Source organism: Bombina bombina, chromosome 4 (assembly GCF_027579735.1).
Source record: "Bombina bombina isolate aBomBom1 chromosome 4, aBomBom1.pri, whole genome shotgun sequence".
Lineage (NCBI taxonomy): Eukaryota > Metazoa > Chordata > Amphibia > Anura > Bombinatoridae > Bombina > Bombina bombina.
The window spans coordinates 995,660,318-995,680,755 of NC_069502.1; the positions used below are offsets into that span (position 1 = coordinate 995,660,318).

Genomic DNA, 20,438 nt, shown 5'->3' on the forward strand with positions numbered 1-20,438 from the left:
ACAACCATAAACGCTATATTTGAGGAGGAGTCAACAAGGCTTATGATAAAAGGTACACCATTCCTACTGTGAAACACGGAGGTGGATCGTTGATGTTTTGAGGATGTGTGAGCTACAACGGCACAGGAAATTTGGTCAGAATTGATGGCAAGATGAATGCAGTATGTTATCAAAAAATACTGGAGGAAAATTTGCATTCATCAGCCTGGAAGCTACGCATGGGACGTACTTGTCATTCCATCATGACAATGATCCTAAACACAAGGCCAAGTCGACCTGTCATTGGCTACAGCAGAATAAAGTGAAGGTTCTGGAGTGGCCATCTCAGTCTCCTGACCTCAATATCATTGAGCCACTCTGGGGAAATCTCAAACGTGCAGTTCATGCAAGACAGCCCAAGAATTTACTGGAACTGGAGGCTTTTTGCCAGGAAGAATGGGCAGCTTTACCATCTGAGAAGATAAAGAGCCTAATCCACAAATACCACAAAAGACTTCAAGCTGTTATTGATGTTAAAGGGGGCAATACACGGTATGTAAACTTTTGATCAGGGTCATTTGGGTAGTTTTTGTTGTCATTATGATTTAAAAAGAGTAAACACAGTTGATTGATAATAAATGACTTCAGCCAAACACTAACCATGAGTGAATGAAAAGTTTTTGCGTTATCATTCATATTCTCTGAAAAATGGCCAAGAAATCATAAATTCTACCAGGGTATATAAACTTATGAGCACAACTGTGTATATATATATATATATATATATATATATATATATATATATATATATATATACAGTCGTATGCAAAAGTTTAGGCACCCCTGACAATTTCCATGATTTTCATTTATAAATAATTGGGTGTTTGGATCAGCAATTTAATTTTGATCTATCAAATACCTGAAGGACACAGTAATATTTCAGTAGTGAAATGAGGTTTATTAAATTAACAGAACATGTGCAATATGCATCCAAACGAAATTAGACAGGTGCATAAATTTAGTCACCCCAACAGAAATATCGCATCAATATTTAGTAGAGCCTACTTTAGCAGAAATAACAGCCTCTAGATGCTTCCTACAGTCTGTAATGAGTGTCTGGATTTTGGATGAAGGTATTTTGGACTATTCCTCCTTGCAAAACATCTCCAGTTCAGTAATGTTTGATGGTTGCCGAGCATGGACAGCCCTCTTCAAATCGCCCCACAGATTTTCAATCATATTCAGGTCTGGGAACTGGGATGGCCATTCCAGAACATTGTACTTGTTCCTCTGCATAATTGCCATAGTAGATTTTGAGCATTGTTTTTGGTCGTTGTCTTTGTTGAAATATCTATCCCAGGCGTAACTTTGTGACTGATTCCTCAACATTATTCTCAAGTATCTGCTGATATTGAGTGGAATCCATGCGACCCTCAACTTTAACAAGATTCCCAGTATCGGCACTGGCCGAAGAGCCCCACAGCATGATGGAACATCCACCAAATTTTACTATGGGTAGCAAGTGTTTGTCTTTGAACGCTGTGTTATTTGCTGCCATGCATACGACCGCTGCTTCTTAACCCCTGTTTTCAACGAGGCTCGCGCGGAATAAGCACCATCCACTGCTTGGTAAAACACCCCTATGTGTAAAGTGTAAGGGGTATTAAAAATAATAAAAATGCACAAAGTAAGCACATTACAAAGTGTTACACTCATAAATACACTTTCTGATAATATTCAGATAAATATATATATATTTTTTTTTTTTTATAAGGGTTAAAACGTATCTGGTATATACAAAGGTGTTTGACTGGAAAGGGCTATTATGTACATATATATATATTTTTATATATATATTATTAACGGTTATTTGTAGAGTGCCAACAGACTCCACAGCGCTATATATATATAAATATCATGGTTAAGAAAGAGGAGAGAGAAATCTAGGAGTGTAATCCTAGTTAAGAAAAGACAGGGATTTCAGCACTCTTTTTAGAAAATAAAGCTCTTGAGACCAAAATATGTTTTTAAACAGTGAATTCTTTAATCCAATTGTGAACCGAGAAATCTTCCAGCTATATGTACACCACTCCCCCGGTGGAAAGGACACAACACTTATAGTATTCGTTAAAGGGAGTTGAAAAGAAAACAAAATTTACTTCTAAATATACTAGAGTTAGTAATATAAACCTGACAGGTCAGGGGTGCACATTTAGTACGTGGATAAACAGCCAAACACTACATAAATTTGTAGATTGATACCTATATATAACCTCTACACCCTGCTGCTCACAGAACCCCTTTTTAAAGAGGTATAACCTGGGCAGGTATGAAAGAATGGGATCTAAGAGGTCAACTAAGGGTATCAGGAACAGAAGCAGGTCACAGCTTATTATCACAATTACAATATGGTATGCTAATGAATAGCGTATAGTGGTATACAGACATGAAATGTAAAGCCTTAAATTCGAGACTCACTACACCCAGCTGCTCACAGTACTCCAATTAAGGAGAGTATAATACCCGGGCAGTACAAAAAGTGGTAATATCTACCAGGATCTAAGTGATCTCTAAGTTAGGCTTATTTACACTCAACAAAACGCATTTAAGCGACTTTTTGCAATAAATACAGACAGTATGTGCCCTTATTATGCTTTTTTGTTATTTTGTTAGTTCGTCATGCAAAGCTTTGCTGTAGAAAGGAATAAGCAGAAGTGTAGAGTTGTAGCATAAAGCACAATGCATGATATCTTCTTAGTAGTGCTGTGATCGTGGAAATGCTGACATGTAAAGCTGCATGCAAGGAAACATTGTAGCAAGCAGAAGGGAAAGCAGTTCAGATGCTGTTTGTTAAGAGTTCAGCTTAGCGTATGTAAAACAGTGTTGCTATTCTTGGCAGCTATTATAACAATACCCATAGATTTCTTTGTAAATGTATTCCTCACACAGCAATCAGACATGCAGTTTTCACAGGTAACCATATTTGTATTCGACCGTAGTACAGTTCATATTAGTGAACCTTACTGTGACACATACGACCTTGCTTATTCATTCAGGACTATCACTGTGGCATAATGGTGTCCTAGTCGTTTCTCCGATCCTCAGAATACCGTTGTTACACTTCTGTATATTGCACCGCAGTACCATCAACCATGCGGTTAGGAGGCTGTGTTTTGTGGCGTGCACCACGTAGGCCGTCGGCTTAGCCAATGCCGACGCGCGTTTCACCCGCAGGGCTGTTAGACCACACCGGGCTTCGTCAGGGGCGGTATATTGAATGGACTCCTTCAGTCCTATTTATATAGTATTTTGTAAGAGCGCCCCTGCTGGAGGTGAAAATACAATGCATATCTAGTTGAACACAAACATGAAATTAAAAGCAACCAAATAGAAACAAACACCAATTGGAAATGTGCTGTACTTAAAAACAAAAGGTAACTCTAGAATTTATATCCCTTTAGCTGAATAACATATCTTAGTATATATCACATTTTTTCCCTTATTCATATACTATATTTTGATTACAATGTTTTAAAATACAAGTCAGAAAAAATGTTTTTTAGAGCGGGGCTTTCATGGAATTCATCTTGTCCTATAGAAAACAGGCCATATCAAGTTTATCATTTAAACCATCAGGCAGTTGGGTCCCTTTAAAGGAGATCCTGGCCAAGAATTGGAAAATTCTTGTAAGTGATGTGGGAGTATCAAAAGAAGTTGGAACCTATCCGAATATCACTGCCAGACGAGCTAGCAATCTGAAGGATAAGCTAGTAAGAAGTCAATATAGGTCTGAACAGAGACAGACAGATTGGCTGACAAGACATAGGTCATCTGGCAACCACCCTTGTGGTCGTTGTGTGGCATGCAAATTTATGGTAAAAACTAAAGATTTTGGCACCCGTTCAGGGAAGAGATACAAGTTAAAACACTTTACTAATTGCAATACTGAAGGAGTGATCTACCTACTCTCCTGTAGCTGCCCACGTTTTTATGTGGGCAAAACGAGGAGAGCCATAAAAGACCGAATCACTGAGCATCGAGACGATGTAAAAAACAAAAACCAGAAGAGCAATGTCGCAAAACATTATGAACTGGTACATGATTGCAATCCTGATTCTCTGAAATTCATCTGTATAGATAGAGGAATCACCAATGGCAGAGGGGGCGACAACGACAAGGTCCTCTTGCAAAAAGAATGCAGATGGATCTATGAGTTGGGGACCCAACTGCCTGATGGTTTAAATGATAAACTTGATATGGCCTGTTTTCTATAGGACAAGATGAATTCCATGAAAGCCCCGCTCTAAAAAAACATTTTTTCTGACTTGTATTTTAAAACATTGTAATCAAAATATAGTATATGAATAAGGGAAAAAATGTGATATATACTAAGATATGTTATTCAGCTAAAGGGATATAAATTCTAGAGTTACCTTTTGTTTTTAAGTACAGCACATTTCCAAATTGGTGTTTGTTTCTATTTGGTTGCTTTTAATTTCATGTTTGTGTTCAACTAGATATGCATTGTATTTTCACCTCCAGCAGGGGCGCTCTTACAAAATACTATATAAATAGGACTGAAGGAGTCCATTCAATATACCGCCCTGACGAAGCCCGGTGTGTCTAACAGCCCTGCGGGTGAAACGCGCGTCGGCATTGGCTAAGCCGACCGGCCTACGTGGTGCACGCCACAAACACAGCCTCCTAACCGCATGGTTGATGGTACCTGCGGTGCAATATACAGAAGTGTAACAACGGTATTCTGAGGATCGGAGAAACGACTAGGACACATTATGCCACAGTGATACGTCTGAATGAATAAGCAAGGTCGTATGTGTCACAGTAAGGTTCACTAATATGAACTGTACTACGGTCGAATACAAATATGGTTACCTGTGAAAACTGCATTGTCTGATTGCTGTGTGAGGAATACATTTACAAAGAAATCTATGGGTATTGTTATAATAGCTGCCAAGAATAGCAACATTGTTTTACATACGCTAAGCTGAACTCTTAACAAACAGCATCTGAACTGCTTTCCCTTCTGCTTGCTACAATGTTTCCTTGCATGCAGCTTTACATGTCAGCATTTCCACGATCACAGCACTACTAAGAAGATATCATGCATTGTGCTTTATGCTACAACTCTACACTTCTGCTTATTCCTTTCTACAGCAAAGCTTTGCATGACGAACTAACAAAATAACAAAAAAGCATAATAAGGGCACATACTGTCTGTATTTATTGCAAAAAGTCGCTTAAATGCGTTTTGTTGAGTGTAAATAAGCCTAACTTAGAGATCACTTAGATCCTGGTAGATATTACCACTTTTTGTACTGCCCGGTATTATACTCTCCTTAATTGGAGTACTGTGAGCAGCTGGGTGTAGTGAGTCTCGAATTTAAGGCTTTACATTTCATGTCTGTATACCACTATACGCTATTCATTGCATACCATATTGTAATTGTGATAATAAGCTGTGACCTGCTTCTGTTCCTGATACCCTTAGTTGACCTCTTAGATCCCATTCTTTCATACCTGCCCAGGTTATACCTCTTTAAAAAGGGGTTCTGTGAGCAGCAGGGTGTAGAGGTTATATATAGGTATCAATCTACAAATTTATGTAGTGTTTGGCTGTTTATCCACGTACTAAATGTGCACCCCTGACCGGTCAGGTTTATATTACTAACTCTAGTATATTTAGAAGTAAATTTTGTTTTCTTTTCAACTCCCTTTAACGAATACTATAAGTGTTGTGTCCTTTCCACCGGGGGGAGTGGTGTACATATAGCTGGAAGATTTCTCGGTTCACAATTGGATTAAAGAATTCACTGTTTAAAAACATATTTTGGTCTCAAGAGCTTTATTTTCTAAAAAGAGTGCTGAAATCCCTGTCTTTTCTTAACTAGGATTACACTCCTAGATTTCTCTCTCCTCTTTCTTAACCATGATAAATAATTTGAAAGGGTCTGCACCATTACAATTAAAATACTGACAGAACTAGAAGTTCTACTGTCGGTTTTTCATATAAAAGCTCTCTTACAGCAATTGCGTTCCCTCTGATATTTGCTATTGTTATATATATATAAATATATACATACATACATACACACAACACACATATGTCTAAATATATATATATATGTGTGTGTGTGTGTGTGTGTGTGTATATATATGTATATACATATGTATTTATGTGTTTATATACATATATAGATGCATATACACACATATGAATATATATATATACAGTATATATATATATATATATATATATATATATATATAATATCAGAAACAGACCTTGCACTCGCTGGATTTTTTAACAAACTTTTTTACTTGGCAAAATTAGTGACGTTTCGGGGACAGTGTATCCCCTTCCTCAGTGAATGCTTCAAACATTGGTGAATTTATACAAACAAATAACCCCTCCCCCCAATTAGCAAAAAAAACCGCCAAAAGTGTTGCTATGGTGACCATATGTCACAAAGTGAACATCGTATATAAATTGTAATATAAGCAATCAATGCTATGACAGTGAAGATGATCAAATTAAAAGACCTATAGCAGTATGAACATGGTAAACAACTTAACATTCCACAGTACTGGTAATCTTAACATACCCCTAATGTCCGTTATTATCCGGGGAGCCAACCAATATTGAAAGCCTTATATGTTGTTACCTAGGTGGTCAGGCATAAAGTACACACTCAAAACCTACCATGATTGTAAAACAAACAAAGTTCTAATGTAGATCGCCGTGTACCACGCCACCGCAACTGCACCCGCACTAGGTAGAGCAGACAAACCCGGAAGTGCATCGGCCGATCACGTGTGTGGCCATGCACCAATCACTCGGGTTGCGGTTGGGGTTGTCATGGCAATGGGTCACAACGATCCAAATAGCAACAAAGAAACAAGTCAAACAAATTAGCTACTAAGCATAACATTGTAATAGTACACATCAATCGATACTTGTAATGAGCGCTGCTACATTGGCTATACCACTGCCATAAATATAACCAATAAATAATATATATAGCAATCCTGCCGTATTATAATGGGGATATATTAATATCATACATTAACCCTAAAGCGCATATCTATCATAGTGGACGCTGCTACAGGGACTATACCACTATTGTACATTTACTATCCAATATACACAGTGTACCATGATGGAGGGTATGTACAAATTTTATACACGGTAATATCACCCATTTAATATATTTATATATATATATATATATACAGTCGTATGCAAAAGTTTAGGCACCCCTGACAATTTCCATAATTAATTAACTTGTCTGCCCCCTTTTAGGTGGCGGACTGCAATCATCCCAATCAGATACGATCAGGATGATTGACACCCCTGCTAAATATTCTATATGAGGGTCTTTATGAGTTGTGTGTAGGTTGCTGTTAGATATGCTGTTGTATTATATGAGAAATTATCAAACTCAAAAAACAGGCTCTGTATGAAAACAATATATTTTTAGTGGAAATGGTTAAAGGAAATCCCATTAAAAAAAATAAGAAATGTTAAGTAACTAGACAGTCCTTTATCTGCCTTCAAATCCAAATATCATATATATAAGCTTATTAGTGATTAGTAGTTAAGTATGTTATATTTTAACATGTCATTCATTGGAAATCTAAAGCATGTAATTCATTTATCCCAAGAGGGTGTATTATTATTAAAGTTCCTATAGCTTGTTTGACTTCCATAAGGCATAAACTGTAGAATGATATAATGCTTTTTTCAACACTTTTACTAGTCAATTTACGGGGAGTAAAAATAAATTGTTATGTGTTATTAAACCATTTTTTTTTAATCCAGTCTTTTTTTTTACTATGTGTTTAATTTCTTTGCAGGGATTAAAGCCCTGCTTCCAGATGTAATACCTTGCCAACTGGGAGCAGGACACAGCTAGTGAGCCAAACAGGAAAATAATATATACTTCATTTATCAGTCACTAATCGTTTCTTTCACAGGAATACACTGGATGGGTGACTTTAACTGTGTGTTTATACAGTTAAAGGGATATTTTTTTTTCTAGAAATTTACAGCTAAACTATAATCAAATTTGCTTTGTTCTCATGATTTTCTGTGTTGAAGAGATACCTAGGTAGGCATCTGGAGCACTAAATGGCAGTAAATAGTGCTGCCACCTAGTGCTCTTGCAAATGAGTAACACTCTTGCAAAACAGCTGCCATATAGTTCTCCAGAAATTCTCCAGAAATGGGTCGGCTCCTAAACTTACCTTCCTGCTTTTCAACAAAAGATACCCAGAGAATGAAGAAAATGTGTTAATAGAAGTAAATTAGAAGGTTGTTTAAAATCATATGCTCTGTCTGAATCATGAAAGAAACATTTTGGTTTCATATCCCTTTAAACACCAAGAACCCAATTCTTGTAGAGTAGATTCTATAAGAAGCCTCATTAGTATTACAGGATTGTTTTAAAGGCAGTTTTTACCTTGAGAACTTTGTATCTCATTAAAGGGCATTCACTAATAATCTTTATGGTGTTTTTTTTTAAGAATCGGGCCCCTTTAACTGACAAATGACATTTGTTTAAAAGTAAAATGTAAGGTAACAGAAGATATTATTGTACTCTAGAAAGTTCTATGCTTGCATATATATATATATATATATCAGCCATCTGGAATGAGTCTTAAAAGCATGTTGAAACTTTTTATTTTCAGTTAAGAAAATATTAAATACATTAATCAGACCTTTTTTTTTTTTATTTATTTATTTTAAACAGGAATCTGAATTTCTGTGCTTGGAATTTAATGAAGCAAATATAAGCCAGATGCTGAAGAAGTTGTCAGAGGCTGAAGAAAGCATAAACGCAATAACACAGACCGGCTAGCCAAGTGAAAACGAAACCATTTTTTTCTTTAAAAAAATAAAAAAAATTAAACAATAAAATAAAATGTTTACAATTGCTATCTTTAACTTTGTGCTGTGAAATTCCTGTCATTCATATAAAAAAAAAATCTACATAGAATATTCTGAAATCCAAACTTTTAAAACAACAAATATAACCTTTCTGATTACTGTACTGTACTATCTTTCTGAGGGTACTATGAAATTCAAATACCTCGCGCACCGCTGCCCACTCCAAAGTCAATTTTTCTATGAGCTAACAGTACGAATTGTTGTCCAATGAGCACTCTCCCCATATGGCTCTTTTGTTGTAGCTAGAGTGCTGATTGGAGAACAATTCAAACCGTTAGCACACAGAAAAATTGACTTTGAAGTGGGCGGCAGAGCACAGGGTATTTGAATTTTATATCTACATTAAAAAGGAAGTTATAGCGCATCTTTATTACATCTAATGAATTAAACTCCATGTAAAATATCACTAACATTCCGGATCTGATTTTATAAAGGTGAGAGTTTACCATCAATTTTATGGTATTATTAAGTTGTGGTTTTATTTATTTATAATTTTACAATGCAGATTTTGTGTAAAAGATAATATTTCTGATGTTAATATTAATGGTTTTAAGAAATAGTCATTGTCATTTTGTTTCCTGAGCAAGAGTCTGTTTGATTTTAATTAAGAATGCTTTCTTGAATTGGACTTGAAAGGAAATTTAAAACCTATTTCCATCTTAATGGGAGGAGAGTCCACGGCTTCATTCATTACTTGTGGGAATTAAGAACCTGGCCACCCCCCTCATCCCCCAGTCATTCTTTGCCTTTCGTCACAGGAGGCTGGCAGAGAAGTGTTGGAAGATTCGGAGTAGTCTCTTATGGAGGGTAGTACTCTTTGGAATGGGACTGGAGTTTTAAGTAGTCCTGTCAGCCTCTCAGTGAGAGCTTGGATGAAAGTTAGAGTCCAGAGATGCAGAGAGAGTCTTTCTGCGACACCATTCCAACTCAGATTAACAGCTCCATAAGCAATCGGCGTTGACGAGTTTCACTGCCTGCTTTCTGCACTCAAGCCCATGTCAAGAGTGATGCTACTACCCCGTCACACTTGAAAGGCCGTGTTCCTGTTCCACGGCATAGATTCTGGTAAGATCGTTTCATTTATACACATTTGATAACGCAAGAAGACAGGGTCACAGTGTGTCTCCTTTTATCTGTATAGAATCAAGGGTTAATATCCTCGGAAAGGGGATTATTGAACATGGGGGGGATTTATACATAATTTTCTTTATTGTGTTTAATGCTGCGACATGTGTAAGATGAGATTCTGTCTATGTGTGAACAGTCAGGTTTCCTTAGAGAGATATCAACCCAACCTTTTTTGGCACGTTTTCTCGTTAGTGCAGGGGCGGTTCTGCATGGCACTCCATGTGACCGAGTGTGGCCTCTTTAATTTCCTCTTTCTTGACTGGCGGTTGCAGGAGACAAAGCGTTTTCTCTGTGGTCCGAATTGTAGGAGGTGGTGAGTGCCCCGGCCATTGGTTTATAAAGGTGCCATTTAATTTCTATCTAGTCCGTAATAATAGCGCAAGCTATGGAGGACTCTGATATGTTAGAGGGTACTCCCTCTTACCAAATCTAATACCTGTGTTTATTGTGAGGAGGTTCCGGTTGATCCACCTGCTCAACTATGTTCCACATGCTTTGATAAAATTGCAATATCTAAAAAGAATAAGATATTTAGTACAACTGATACGTCCACCTCTGAGGGTTCTCCGTCCCACGAGGTGCGTTCCCTACATTCATCTTCGATTACACATAGAACAAAGGAAATGAGCATTTAAAACAAAGTCAATGAAGTACATAAGACATTAATATGTAGTAAGATCAAGTTACAACGAACATGCACAGCAATATGCCTCTTGCTATATATGTATTATTCATAAGACTAGCAGTACATTTACGGAATGCTGAGCAGAACATATCAATATAAAGATTGCATTTTGGCAAGGCCAGGGGTTCCTGTTAATCCCCCCCAGGGCACTACTAATCCTCCCGTGGGAGGGGCCCTTTGGGTGCCAGATTTCGCTAGAAAATGGGTCTGCTCCATTCTTCTTTGTTCTATATCTAGCTGTTAATATGAATGGAGCAGACCCATTTTCTATATAGGTTTATTCACACATTAGTTTCAAAGTAGGTTGTAGTTCCTATCCATTTCCACCATTGTATTTGATTTTTTAGGCATTTTAGTGACTGACGTATTATTAGACACGGTTACACAAGCCCTCAGGTTACGCATAAGATTTATAACTTTCAGGTGCGTTCTGGGTAGCTCGTTGGGTTTACATTCTATTGGTCTGTAGATATAAGAAACCTACACTCTACAGTGCAAATTTTACTTTTTATTTGCATGTCTGTTCCGAGTATATATGTATCAGTATTTTATTAGTGTAATCTAGGATACTATCTATATTATTATTTGTATTTTAAGCATGTATATAGTATATGTTATCCGTTGTTGTTTGTTTTTTAACATTGTTTTTTAACATGGTTTTTTGAATATTATTATTTCATGTTTGTAAATAATATATATTTTTTATGAAATTGTTTATGAAATGTTAAAAAAAAAGTTATGTATGAAATTAGGGACTTCTCTTATTTATTCATGTGGAGCCATGTAGCAATTATGTTATCACCATGATTTCATTGATAACACAGGGCTCGATTGGTCCTGATCATTTTCGAGTTAAAAGGTAGGTGTAAACAATTTTGATTGACAGATCGTGTATCCAATCAACATCTAATTTAATGAAATTGTCAGTATCCAATCCTAACCCTTTACCTATACCGGTAAAAGATGCACCCATACTATTTAGGCTAGGATTACGTTTGCCATGTAATCATTCCTCTTGAAAAAGTCTGGTGGAAACCAGAAGAAATGCGTTGAGGTTAAACGTGTTTCTCCCTACATGCAAACCTAATACCAGCTGTCCGGCAGACGGTGGAGTTTGGAAGCATTTACGGCTCCTTCGAAACCTGCAGAGACCGAAACCGTGGTTGTTTGGGGAGAAACTCATGGTGATATAATCACACACTGCTTATTTGATTTTTAATCCTGTACGTGCATTTTTGTATTTGCGCTGAAATATTTGTCCAGTAAAAACTTTTACTCTTAGAGATGCCTCTTTGTGCTCTTGTCTTCTTTTTCTCCTTTTAGTTTCATACTGGGAAGGAGTCAGCAGAGACCCTTCGTTTACTGAGAGCAGCAACATTCACATTGGTGGTTTCTACACAGCCTTTGTCAGACATTCTCCACAATTGTGGTTACTAACAGGGATTTATATTTCCTTCCAAGGTCTGTGACTTTATCTTTACTCTGTAAGACTTTTTGGACGTTACCCGTGTTTCAGACGCAGGCCACTTAATCTGTGAATTATCCCTGGTGTATATACAACTTATACCGTATGCAGACCAGTCATACCGGTTTGGTTTACTCTACCAGGTCCAACTATTCTGGTCTTTTCATATTTCGTATTTACAGAGATACCCTGTGTATTGTATAGGGAAGCGCTTGTGTTCTTTCTTTTTCCTGTTTTTTCATTACCACTACCTACCTACACTTATTAACCCCTAATCTGCCGCCCCAACATCGCCGTCACCTACATTACACTTATTAACCCCTAATCTGCCGCCCCCAACGTCGCCGCCACTATACTAAAGTTATTAACCCCTAAACCTAAGCCTAACCCTAACACCCCTAACTTTAATATAATCAAAATAAATCTAAATACAAATTACTGTTATTACCTAAATAATACCTATTTAAGACTAAATACTTACCCGTAAAATAAAACCTAAGCTAGCTGCAATATAACTAATAGTTACATTGTAGCTATCATAGGTTTTATTTTTATTTTACAGGTAAGTTTGAATTTATTTTAACTAGGTAGAATAGTTAGTAAATAGTTATTAACTATTTACTAGCTACCTAGTTAAAATAAATACAAATGTACCTGTAAAATAAAACCTAACCTGTCTTACACTAAAACCTAACATTACACTAAAATTAAATTAACAAAATACAGTTATCTAAATTACAGAAAATAATTAACACTAAATTACACAAAATAAAAAATAAATTATCAAATATTTAAACTAATTACACCTAATCTATTAGTCTTATCAAAATAAAAAAGCCCCCCCAAAATAAAAAAAAAACCTTGCCTACACTAAACTACCAATGGCCCTTAAAAGGGCCTTTTGTGGGGCATTGCCCCAAAGAAATCAGCTCTTTTACCTGTAAAAAATAATAATAAAAAACAACCCCCCAACAGTAAAACCCACCACCCACACAACCAACCCCCCCCCAAAAAAAACTACCTAAAAAACCTAAGCTCCCAATTGCCCTGAAAAGGGCATTTGGATGGGCATTGCCCTTAAAAGGGCATTTAGCTCTTTTACATTGCCCAAAGTCCCTAATCTAAAAATAAAACCCACCCAATAAACCCTTAAAAAAACCTAACACTAACCCCTGAAGATCCACTTACAGTTTTTGAAGACCGGACATCCATCCTCAACGAAGCCGGGAGAAGTCTTCATCCAAGCGGCAAGAAGTCCGCAACAAAGCAGGCAGAAGTCTTCATCCAAGCAGCAAGAAGTCGTCCTCCAGGCGGGCAGAAGTCTTCATCCAGACGGCATCTTCTATCTTCATCCTTCCGACTCGGAGCGGCTCCATCTTCAAGGCTTTCGGCGCGGAGCATCCTCTTCTTTCGATGGTTCTTGAAGAATGAAGGTTCCTTTAAATGACGTCATCCAAGATGGCGTCCCTTGAATTCCGATTGGCTGATATAATTCTATCAGCCAATCGGAATTAAAGGGTAAAAAATCCTATTGGCTGATGCAATCAGCCAATAGGATTGAGCTTTAATCCTATTGGCTGATCCAATCAGCCAATAGGATTGAGCTCATATTCTATTGACTGTTCCAATCAGGGTGGTACCACAGACCTTTCCGGTTCCTGTTAAGATGGCTTACATTATTAAGAATGAATGAGAGAGATTAGGTTCTTTTTCCCCTTCTTCTTCCTTTAAGAAACTGTTCCCTGTTCCGGACTCTCAGCTCGAGCTATGGGGGACCGTCCCTAAAGTGGATGGTCCTATCTCTATGCTCGCGAAGCGAATGACGATTCCTCTTGAGGATAGTTGTTCGTTCAAGGAGCCCATGGATAAAAAGGTAGAAAACATGTTAAGGGAAATGTTTCAACACACGGGGTTAGTTTTTTAGCCGGTAGCAGCGGTTGCTGGAGCTGCGACATATTGGTGCAAATCTCTGTCTTATATGGTCAAGAGGGAGACTCCCCTCGATGAAATACAAGAGAGAATTAAGGCTTTGAGGGTAGCTAATTCTTTTAATTGTGATGACAATATGCAAATTATTCGCCTGAATGCTAAGGTTTCAGGGTTTTCTGTACTAACCCGCAGGGCTCTGTGGCTAAAGTCATGGTCTGCGGACATGACCTCTAAGTCCAGACTGTTATCCCTTCCCTTTCAGGGCAAGATCCTGTTTGGTCCAGGATTGGACTCGATCATATCCACGGTGACGGGAGGCAAGGGTGCTTTCCTACCGCAGGATAAGAAGGTTAAGCCTAAGGGATCTACTTTTTGTTCCTTTCGTGCAGACAAGGCTCAATGCCAGCAGCCCACTGCGAAATCGGATCAGTCCAAGGGTGCTTGGAAGCCAGCTCAGTCTTGGAACAAGTCCAAGCAGAACAAAAAGCCCGCCAAAACAAAGTCAGCATGAAGGGGCGGCCTCTGACCGGTCCCTGGACCAAGTAGGGGGCAGATTATCTCTTCTCAGAGGGTTGGTTGCAGGATGTTCAGGACCCTTAGGTTCTGGAGGTTGTCGCCCAAGGATACAGGATAGGGTTCAGATCTCATCCGCCCATGGACAGATTCCTCCTGTCAAACCTGTCTTCCAGACCAGAAAAGAAAGACGCCTTTCTAGAATGTGTAAGGGGTACTCTCTTCTCTCTGAGTTATTGTACCAGTACCCCCAGCAGAACGGGATCTAGGGTACTATTCAAACCTTTTTGTGGTCCCAAAGAAGCAGGGCACGTTCTGCCCAATTCTGGACCTAAAATGTTTGAAAAAGTTTCTGGCTGTTCCATAGTTCAAAATGGAAATGATCAGATCTATTCTGCCCCTAGTTCAAGAGGGTCAGTTCATGACGACAATAGACTTGAAGGATGCCTACCTTCATGTGCCAATCCACAGGGATCACTTTAGGTTCCTGAGATTTGCGTTTCTGGACCAACATTACCAATTTATGGCCCTTCCCTTTGGTCTGGCGACGGCCCCAAGAGTCTTCACGAAGGTTCTGGGGGCACTTCTTGCAGTAGCCAGGTCCATAGGCATTGCTGTGGCGCCCTATCTGGACGATATCCTAGTTCAGGCGCGGTCGTTCAGTCTCGCAGAGGACCACTCGAGGGCCCTTCTGCTTTTGCTCCAATCTCACGGTTGGAAGATAAACTCAGAAAAGAGCTCCCTGATTCCCAACAACAGGGTGGAGTTCCTGGGGACGATAATAGATTCTATAGCCATGAGAATATTTCTCACAGATTAGCGACGCAGGAAGATTGTGTCCGCCTGTCTTACCCTTCAGTCCTACTCCAGTCCCTCTGTGGCTCAGAGTATGGAGGTGATCGGGCTCATGGTATCCAGCATCGATGTCATTCCATTCGCCAGGTTCCATCTCAGACCTCTTTAGTTGTGCATGTTGAAACAGTGGAATGGCGATCATACATATCTATCCCAACAGATGTCTCTGGACGATCGGACGAGGGAATCCCTTTCTTTGTGGATCGGTCCAGCTCAACTGTCCCAAGGGACATCCTTCCTGAGACCGTCCTGGGAGATTGTGACCACGGACGCGAGTCTGGCAGAATGGGGAGCTGTTTGGGGTGCCAGGATCGCACAGGGAAGATGGTCTCGAGAAGAGTCTCTCCTCCCAATAAATATTCTGGTACTTCGAGCGATATACAATGCTCTGAAGGAGTGGCCTTTTCTCGGGTCATTCAGCTTCATCAGATTCCAGACAGACAACATTACCTTGGTGGCTTACATCAACCATCATGGGGGGACGAGAAGCTCCCTAGCGATGAGGGAGGTGTCTCGGATATTGAAATGGGTAGAGTCCCACAGCTGCTCGCTCTCAGTGATCCACATTCCGGGTGTGGAAAACTGGGAAGCTGATTTTCTCAGCAGGCAATCCTTTCATCCGGGGGAATGGTCTCTCCACCCTGAGGTGTTTGCGGAGATTTGTCATGAATGGGGGACTCCGTTGATAGATCTCATGGCGTCCAGGCTTAATTGCAAGCTACCCAGATATGGGTCGCAGTCCAGGGATGCCCAGGCAGAGCTGATAGATGCCTTGGCGGTACCTTGGGGGTTCAACCTAGTTTACATTTTTCCACCGTTGCCACTTCTACCTTGTGTAGTGGCCAGCATCAAGCAGGAGCGAGCTTTGGCTATTCTGATTGCTCCATTGTGGCCGCGGAAGACGTGGTTTGCGGATCTGGTGGGGATGTCATCATCTCCTCCATGGAGGTTACCCTGTCGCAGGGGACTGCTGGTACAGGGTCCTTTTCATCATCAAAACCTAGTTTCTCTGAGGCTGGCCAAGAGAGGATTCTCTGAGAGAGTGATTGATACTCTCATTCATCTCTTTTTGTGGTGTATTCTGGGAAACACAGGGGGCAGAAAGCCTCTGCGACTTCTTTGTCCTTTTGGTTTAAGGGAGCATGATTCGCTTAGCCTACGAGACAGCGGTACATAAGCCTCCTCAGAGGATCACGGCTCATTCGACTAGAGCTTTGGCTTCTTCGTGGGCCTTCAAGAATGAGGCCTCTATGGAGCAGATTTGTAAGGCAGCTACCTGGTCCTTTTTACATACCTTTACAAAATTTTACAAGTTTGACTTTTTGGGAGAAAGGTTTTACAGGCTGTGGTGCCCTCAGCGTAGGGTCCGCCTTTTGTCCTCCTTTTTTCATTCAGTGTCCTCTAGAGCTTTGGTATTTGTTCCCAAAAGTAATGAATGAAGCCGTGGACTCTCCTCCCCTTTAGATGGAAAATATAAATTATGCTTACCTGATAATTTCATTTTCATCATGGGGAGGAGAGTCCACGGCTCCCGCCCGTTGCTCCGGTGGGCGGAACTAAATTAATTTTGTTCTTCTGGCACCATTTATACCCTGATATTTCTTCTACTGTTCCTTGTTCCCTTGGCAGAATGACTGGGGGATGAGGGAAGTGGGGGAGGTATGTAAGCCTTTGGCTGGGGTGTCTTTGCTTCCTCCTGGTGGCCAGGTTCTTATTTCCCAAAAGTAATGAATGAAGCCGTAGACTCTCCTCCCCACGATGGAAATGAAATCAGGTAAGCATAATTTATATTATTGGAGCTATCTGATTATGTACCTAAATCTACCATAAAAGCTGAGTCTCCTGAACACCAGCCTTCCATAATTAAGTGTGTTCACTGTAAAAAAAAACTGGTGTTTTTTTCTCCAGTTTATTTATGTTTTCCTATGTTATCAAATCAACCTAATGCTGCTTTTATGGACATTACTGCTCCTTCTGTTTGCTCATTACAGGGGAATGCTACTGATGTTTCACCCACTGTGAAAATTTTATTAAAGCTGCTGTTTCTGAAGCTACAGCTAGACAGGGCTAGTTCATGTGTGCCATATAGATAACATTGTGCTCACTCCCATGGAGTTGCTTAGAAGTTAGCACTGATTAGCTAAGATGCAAGTCTGTCAAAGAAACTGAAATAAGGGGACAGTCTGCAGAGGCTTAGATACAAGGTTTAGTTATGCAAAACATGGGAATGGGTAATAAAGGGATTATCTATCTTTTTAAACAATAAAAATTCTGCAGTAGACTGTCCCTTTAATTACTTTAGGTGTTCAAGATTCTAAGGTTTCTGATGTTAAGCCTTTTAATCATTTAAATTCAGTGTTTAAGACTGTTGCTAAACATCCTGAGATTTTTCCTACCTCTCATGCTGTCTCTGATATGGTTGCTAGGGAATGGTATAAACCAGGTAATTTGCTTAGGCCTGCTATTTCTATTGCTGATGTGGCTGCTGCTTTGTCTTACTGGTTATCTAGTCTTTCAGAACAGTGTTCTAATGACTCTACTAGTGAAAATATTTTGGGCTTGCTCACAGACTCCAATACTTTTACTTCTGATGCAGTATTTGATATTATGAAGATTAATGCGAGCCTTCTGGTTTGCCGGAAACATACGTTAAGAAGCAGCGGTCATAAGACCACTGCTCCTTGAGGTGGCGGACTGCAATCATCCCAATTGGATATGATCTGGATGATTTTGTTTTAAATATAATTTTTATTTGTTTAAAAAAAAAGAAAGAAAATCGTACATCCAGTATTATAATCATACGATGACAAGACAAATCTTAGTAAATAGTCGAATTGTATCAGTATCTAATACAAAACATTATTTGAAATTCGATCGAACCATATTATCGATAGGATTGGATACAACATCTTAACAATAACTAGATTCTCCTATTAATGAACATATAATATAAAGCAGTGTCCATAATTCCATCATTGCAAACAATACAAAAGAAAAAGATATGATAATATATCCGCATATGTTAGCACAAGAGAGGGGGGAGAGAGAGAGAAAAAAAGCAGGTGGGAAGAACTAAATTCATACACATGAACCCAGGTAACTCCCCTGTACTCTCCACGGCCATCATCAATCCTCTAGTCTAGTAGTCTTACTCCTCCTCTAACCAAGCCTCTGGAAAATAGCCCACATAGATGTTTTGTAACACGTAAACTGAATTTATAAAAGGTTTGACTAATTGAATTTGGATGTTATTAGGACATATATTAATTATCCCTATCCATTTATTAATAAAAAGATTTTAATCTTTTACTATCTACATCTTTTATATTATATTGTTCCAACGTGAGCTGCATATATAGGTCGTTTTTTAGCTCAAGAAATGGAGGACCCCTAGAAGCCTTCCATGTCCTTAGTATGCAATTACGGGCCACTTAATATTGTATTTATTATTTTATAATTAGGTTGGACAGCTGAATATTTGAGAAGAAAAAAGATATGGTGTGGGATTATCTCGTAAATCCATTTTTATCACATTTTTTAGCCAAAGCGTAATTCTGGCCCAAGACTGCATTATTTTCGGACATGCCCAAAAGCAGTGGAACATATTGGCCTGCTCATGTTACATTGTGTACAGTAACTTGTTTCTTTATACCAATTTGTAAATTTTTCTGGGGTAATATAGACATCATACATAATTTTTATATGGGATTGACGCAACGCTGTAGGTACCGCTGCTTCATAACTTGTATTTCCGGCGAGCCTGAAGGCTTGCCAGAAACACGGTCATCAAGCTCCATACGTAGCTTGATAAATATGCCCCTTGATCTAACCTGAGCTAACAAAGATCTATTATCCTGAATGATTTTTTTTTTGTCTGAAATTTTCATTTTGGGGGGACCAGACCCTATAATGTAATACCTAATATCTCTGTAATTATGTAAGATCTAACAAAACAACTGACTGATCATACCTGATCTAACAAATATCTATCAAATTAAATAACTTTTTATCCATTTTTTTGTTAAAGGGAGCTGATGACATGTTAGCCCCCCTCCAAATAATTGTTAATACCATATCTTGTATGCTAGATTTAACGAAAATAACTATTGATGAAACGTATGTGCACATTTAGATAATGGAAGTGAATTGGAAAATTGTTTAAAATTATATGCTCTATCTGAATCATTGACTTGACTATGCCTTTAAAATTGTACAAGAGTACATGTCAGGATTTTTTCCCTGCTTTGTTTGCCATGTGCTGCTGGCAGCCATTTTACTCACCTCTCTTGCTGAGTCTGGGGCAGAATGTGTGATGCTGCTCATTTCCTGCACGCCCTCTTATGGTCAGACTGGTGTACATCATCCGTGTGAGACAGGTTGCAGTCTCAGAATTGTGATGTCATCACTTATTATTTAAAGGGCCTCTGTTCAGTATGCTTTGCCCTTGCGTTGTCTCAGACCTGTTTATGAGAGCTCCTGTGTATTACCTGGCTGTCTGATGTCCCTCCTGGTTCCTGATACCTGGCTTGTTCCTGACTCTGCTGTTCTCCTTGTTCCTGATTCCGGCTTGTCTGACTACTCGCTTTGGTTCCTGACTCGGCTCGTCTAACTATTCGCTTTGGCTCCTGACTCGGCTCATCTGACTACCAGCTCTGGCTTTGACTTGTGGACTTTTTATTATTTTTTGTTATTAATAAAGGTGTGATTATTTTTGCACTTCTCATCTCAGTCTGATTCCTGGCACCCTGACATTACGCAAGGGCCATGAATCCTGATGGTGCTAATCACCTTTATCTACCATAATTCCCAGGATGGATGAACAGGATCACCGTTTGGATCAATTTGCACAAGCCCTGCATACCCTCCTGACTCGCACTACATTACGCAAGGGCCATGAATCCTGATGGTGCTAATCA

General features: G+C 39.0%; 1 protein-coding gene across 1 annotated transcript in view; it reads left to right on the forward strand.

Annotated features, from left to right (window-relative positions):
• COMMD1 (copper metabolism domain containing 1) overlaps positions 1-8,944 on the forward strand; it is a 602,893-nt gene extending 593,949 nt beyond the window's left edge. The window contains exon 3 of the mRNA XM_053712054.1: positions 8,751-8,944. Within this exon, the coding sequence (XP_053568029.1) occupies positions 8,751-8,858 (108 nt within the window). The 3' untranslated portion in view covers positions 8,859-8,944. The remainder of the gene's footprint in view (positions 1-8,750) is intronic.
• Positions 8,945-20,438: the final 11,494 nt, after the last annotated feature.